Genomic DNA, 6,206 nt, shown 5'->3' with positions numbered 1-6,206 from the left:
GTTTTTTTCTGCAACTTTGGATCTCGTAGCATTTCTGATGTGTAATATCTACCCATTTCAACTGCTTTTTTACCAAGATAAGGTATTCCTTTTGTTAAAAATAATTTTGTTCCAACATTTGCCAAATCTGATATCATGCCTTTGCCCACCACTTCTGGTGGGCTGATTAGTTTCTTGGCTTTTTAACAAATCTGCTTTTAACAATTCCACAAATAGCACAAATACTTTGAAGCATGTATCTACCGTTTTTAGTTTTTACGTATTTTTGAGACCCAGGCACACAAGGAGTGTATCTCTTGTCTTTAACACAATATGTCGATTCCATATATATATATGATTATACAATTTTTAGCTTTATGAAATGGATTTAAAATATTGAATGATGAAATGATAATTTACTGATTTGTCTGTTCGACTAAATTTAGAATTATGTATTACTTCAAGAATTGATTTTCCTCTCTCTCGCTCAAATAAATAGTATAAATACCAATAACCACATAAAACGGAATCTCTCTCTTGTAATTCATCAGAAGAATATATTAATTTAACACCACTGGTTTGTAAATATAATTGTACTTCATTCGGCATCATCAAACCAAAACTGTCAAAGTATTCGCATAAATGATCATTAATATTTCTGTAGCAAACCCAGTGAGTGCCGTGTCCAATCTGGTTATCCAAATAAATAATTCCTACTTCTTTGTGTTTTATTTTGTCTGGTAGATTGTCTCTGCTATAAATATTTCTAAAATGTTTTATACCAAGATATTTTATCCAATCAAGCAGATCAAAATTGCTCAGTGGTTTATTTACGAACCTTAAATTACTTTTCCTAGGATCGGAATCGAGTTCCATGTTTTGCTTTGTGGTATTCCCAAAAGACTGGTTAGTATACCATCTCCTTTCTTTGTTTTTTTTGGCTTTTTTTTTGGTTGCATTCCCATCCCAATTGGGGGGGATTCCCAGGTCCCATAAAACGGAGGCGGTTTTTTAGGAACCATCAATCCGCCACTGAGTGGTGGTGGTATATAAACCGGTAAAGTTCCAGAGTCGGTTAAATCCACTTGTAAACCTTTGCCAGTGAGGACATCCATTAACAATGGTATTCCTATAGATGCTAAAATACTCCCAAAACCATTTCCAAGTTGTTGCTTAGTGGGTTTTATACTGAGACTAGAATTAGAATTAAGAGCGTGAAGAATGTCTTTCTTTTGTTTTTCGGTTAGGTAATCTTTGTATTGTATCAAATGTTTTACCTGATTATCAGGGATTAAAACTCCACTACCAAACATTTTGTCAATACCAAGAGAAGCCAAGCCACTCAAAGCTCCCGATGCAAGAGGGGCAACGACTTTTTTAGCCATTGGCATTACCATGGGCAATACCTTAGACTGGCTAACGAACCCCATAGAGAGCCGCCATATACAACAGCCTTTCGTATCTGTGTTTTACTAATTTTAATATCAACCCCTGTTCTGTTTTTCATAGCCTTTTGTATTTTTTTTAGTTGTGTTTTAGTTAACATCAATTCATCTGGTCCTGCCAAATCGTCTTTCGTCAATCTCAAAGTAATGGCCGAATTGTTTGAATATGCTTTAGAAAGCTTTTCTAATTGACCCTCACTCAATTTTACACCGTGTGGATGATAGTTTTTCATTAATTAAATATAATATACGTTATATTAAATTAAATATTGGTAAATAAATATGTTGTCGAATTATAATCATAAACAAATATATTTTCATTTAACGAAACATCAATCTGTTGTCTTTATTGACGATTTCAGCATCTTGTTCGCTTAAAACAAGAGCGTAAATGCTATAGGCCGTTGTAGTAGTCCCTGATAGTTCATATCGGAAAGTGAGTTTCGTTGTACCATCTCGAATATCTAATTTTTGTGTAGTTAAATGAAAATAAATGAATGGGAATACTGAAGCAAATTTTGATTTGTTCAGTAATGTTCCTTCTCCGTATTCATTGTTTTTGTGTACATATTTCAACACATCTCGATATATCCTTGATTGATCTGCAGTTGGCGTATAATGAACGTTAGGATATTCATTGCCATTGCCTACGACTAGATGGCAATTCATAAGTGTTCTCGGATCTGTTGATACGCTAAATGTATTGTAGAGAAAAACATTCGCCGTCTGAGAATCTACACTTGCATCATTAATTATAAAAACAAATACATGCCGAGGTTTTGAAATACCAGAACTGATATTAAAATGACCCGATCTCTGTGTGCTTGAATTGGATCTATATATTTCCTCTTTCAAATATGTCCATTTTTGAGATCGTCTTTTTACAAATGTGTCAAGGTACAACGACTGACCTTCTGAATTGAAAGTTATTCTAGGAACAAACAACTGCATCCTAGTTATTATAACTCTACAATCATCAGCAGCCTGCCAAATTAGATTACCATCAGACTCTATTTCTAAATTTATTTCAAGTCTAGTATTAGGTAAAAGTTGGTCTACAAGAGCTTCAAAAAATGAATATCTATTCAAACGGATTTCTGTTGTAACTGTTGTGGAAGCACCTAGAAGTCTTTCTAGAAGCAAAGCCTTTATTATAAGCAGCCTGAGCAGGGCTCTCTTCAGCGCTTCTTGTTGTATCAAGATAAAAAAATTCGTTTGTCGCTGTACTATTAGCATAAGCCGGACTATACTCAAGCAAATTTTTTATATTAACAGCATGATTGCAATCATTACAATCGTACACTTTTCTTCCATTTAGTTTTATGTCAAAATGCTTGAGAAGTGAATGGCTGCCATTTACTATTCCATTGTGATCATTACCAGCAATATCAGCGCCGTCTCCTAGTTTAGAGACTTTGAAATCAACTGATAGTCTTGCGTTAAACCAGTCAAAAGGAGTCACTTCTCCACTATTATCTGCAACAAACCTATAACCGTCTTTTTTCTGGTGCTCGCCATTACCGACTGTTGTATTGAGGCCTGTTTCTAGTTCAAAGACAACGTCTTCATATCTTTCAACGTATCTTGGATTTCTAAAAGATTTCATATAAGTATACATTATATAAAATTAACTTTTCTTCTTAATTTACCACCTGAAAGTATTTGATTGACTCTTTGATTTATCATGTCTTGTGATAATGTTTGATTTACTGGCAATATTTTATTGACTCTTTTATTTATCATTTCTTGTGATAATGTTGGATTTACTGGCAATGATGTTTCTGTTAATAAATTAACAGGTGGTGTACTTTTGTTTTTTTTACTTAACAAATCTATTATTTTTTCTCCAGATATTTTTGAAGCATAATTACCTGTTTTTTCAACAGCAGTTGCAATGGCTTTTTCACTTCCTTTTTTTATACCTTCCTTAACAGTTTTGTTGAATAATTTGCTTGCTAAGTTGCTAAATATTCCTTCACCATAAATGTGTTTTTTGACATAAATTCCTAATTCAGGATCAAATCGTTTCTTATACAAACATTGATTCATCTTATATGAATAAATTACATAATTTTGCTTGATCGTAGAATCAGAGTCATAAACCAATCAATGCCATTTAAATTAATCGGTCTGCCGAGAGAATCTGTAATATAAAATCTCATTTCGTTAATGTTTGTTTTACTCACCTCATTATACAGCATACGCCTTGGTTCAAATTTGAAACTATAACTTCTGATGAGTGTGTCAGTAGGTATTACGCACAGCAGGTTGTCATCTGGTCCTGAAATGATTGAATTCACAACAATGTCACTGTGCACATTTATTTTGTCTATGCTATTAGTTATGTTTGGTAATCGTACACCGTATTCAGTTTTTGAGATGATTTTTTTGTTAAAACCAATTAAATTACCAAATTCCGTTTCTCTTAGATCCAGTTTGTAATTATTGTTGATCTCAACAATGACTTTATATGTTGATAGAACAAAAACAACATTTATATGGTATTTATCTTCTGTTTTGTGATTCTTTTCGTTCATAAATTTGTGTATATAATCGTTAATATCGCTGTAAGAATACATTCCATTTGGGAAGGTTATTGTTTCCCATGTACTACCATTATCAGGACTGTATTTGATGGTATTGTTTTTGTAATGATCTGCTATATTGTGCCAAGAATATGTCATCATTAGTGTGTCAACAGCTATTTCATGCTTCATGTTTGGATCAAGCGTTAGTGTTGACCTTAATTTGATTTTGAAATCATGAGATTTACTATTTCCTACTTTTTCTCTATAAACAGATGAAATATAAATTGATCTCTCTTCCATATATATTAGATTACATATTCTCTCAATAAATCGTTCAATCGGTCATTATCCAAAACACCTAATTTATTTAATGCATGTGCCACTGCTGAAAACTCATTTTTAACACCATTATTGCCTGCTAAAATGGATCCGCCAAGAAGTTCCAAACGAGATAGTAAATCTTCAGGGTTATTATAATAAACAACACCAGCACCTAATTTTTTGTATTTATTACTCGTTTTATGTATAGGGATTTCTGACAAAGTATTTAAATCATTGAATATCATTTTTGATAATGGCGAGTAATTTTTTCGGCTGTTAAATCTCTTTGTGAAAATATCAATTGTATCAAAATCGGCCTGTTTATCATACACCTTTTCACCATTCTTATGAGCGACAATTCTTAATTGACCAAATAATTTTGGTAGATCAATCATTAAACCACCATATACACCATTTTTTGGGTCGATTTTGTAAGCATTTCTCCTTTTTTGAGTATAAATTCCTTTTCCTATAGTTTGAATGCCCTCAGGTATCACTGATATTCTTTTATTGTATTTTTGCAATAATTTGATTTCTTTTGTTAAGAGATCGATTTCATTCGCGTTTTGTTGTTTCGACTTTTTATTTTTTGATAGTCTACCTTTATCTCCTCCTAGTCTCATTGTTAGTTTACTTAAATTCTGATTGTATTTATCAAAATTTATACTCCCATCTCTAACACCTTTCAGGACATCAGATGGTGCAAATAGATTGTACTTGATCAATGATTGAATTTCTTCAGGATCAAATCCTTTATCTAAATCAGATTTATACTGTGGTGATTTAACCATCATCGATGGTTTGTAATCAAGTGGTAATTTTGTTTCTTGTGTTGTTGTCTCAGGTAATCTGTTAAATATGAAAACATCTTCCAAACCACTTGTTATCGCTTTTTGATTTTCTTGAAGTTGTTTTATCAATTGATCTTGCTTCTCATCAGTATTTTTATTTGAATCAATTATTGGTTTATACATTTCTGATAATCCTTCATAAGCATCTTGCTTTTCTTCCTTATACTGTTTCAGCATATCTCTCACCTGTCTGGTTTTTTTTCCTACTGAAATCTTTGAATTACTAAGTTTTTCTAACCGTTCAATATCCATATAATATGTTATATAAACTTATCTAAACTTATCTGAACTTATCTAAACTTATCTAAACATATTGTATGGAAATACCAAATTACGATTTCTATGAAGATTCAAACACTAATTACAGACAATTGTACCAATACATGCCTGATAAACCATTCAGAATGCTGCTAGCAGGTGGTTCAGGTAGCGGTAAAACTAATCTTCTTTTTCACATTTTGATGAAACCGTTAATATATTTTGATGAAATTCATTTATATAGTAAAAACCTTGAACAGGAAAAATATAAGCATATGATCGAAATTTTTGATGATATTAGCAGAGATGTTGGTTATAATGTATTACATTGCAATAACGATAAAATAAAACCTGTTGAAAGTCTTGATAGCAACTCACAAAAAGTTGTCGTTTTTGACGATTTTTTATGCGAAAAATCCCAAAAGCCCTTGATTTCATATTTTCTAATGGGTCGGCATCGTAATTGTTCAGTCATTTACTTAAGCCAGTCATTTTACAAGACAGATAAATCGATACGATTAAACTGCAGCCATTATATCGTTTTTGATTTTCCCAGCAACAACGAGAGACACATGATATCTAGAGAATTAAATGTACCAATACACATATATGAAAAAGCTACTAGTAAACCATATTATTTTTTATATGTTGACAAATGTAATAAAAAAATGAAGAGAAATTTTTATGGGAATATTGAATGACAAAATTTTATCGAAACATATAATATATGGGAATATTCAATGATAAAAGTTCATCAGATCAACACGGACACTGGAAAATTTGGACCATTTACAGACTTCATAAAATGTCTGTAAATAATAAAT

General features: G+C 31.9%; 1 protein-coding gene across 1 annotated transcript; it reads right to left on the bottom strand.

Annotated features, from left to right (window-relative positions):
* Positions 1–4,257: 4,257 nt before the first annotated feature.
* On the bottom strand, positions 4,258–5,301 carry LOC137996221 (uncharacterized). Its single transcript, XM_068841639.1, has one exon. It carries the CDS (start codon positions 5,299–5,301, stop codon positions 4,258–4,260), a length of 1,044 nt encoding a protein of 347 aa, XP_068697740.1.
* Between the last annotated feature and the right edge of the window lie 905 nt (positions 5,302–6,206).

The sequence above is a fragment of the Montipora foliosa genome, chromosome 3 (assembly GCF_036669935.1).
Source record: "Montipora foliosa isolate CH-2021 chromosome 3, ASM3666993v2, whole genome shotgun sequence".
NCBI classification, from domain to species: domain Eukaryota; kingdom Metazoa; phylum Cnidaria; class Anthozoa; order Scleractinia; family Acroporidae; genus Montipora; species Montipora foliosa.
The sequence above is the reverse complement of the archived record's forward strand: the minus strand, read 5'-3'. Positions and strand labels throughout refer to the sequence as shown.

Excerpts from the sequence above, each read along its gene's own strand:
- LOC137996221 (XM_068841639.1), bottom strand. The coding sequence starts at position 5,301 with ATGCTGAAACAGTATAAGGAAGAAAAGCAAGATGCTTATGAAGGATTA.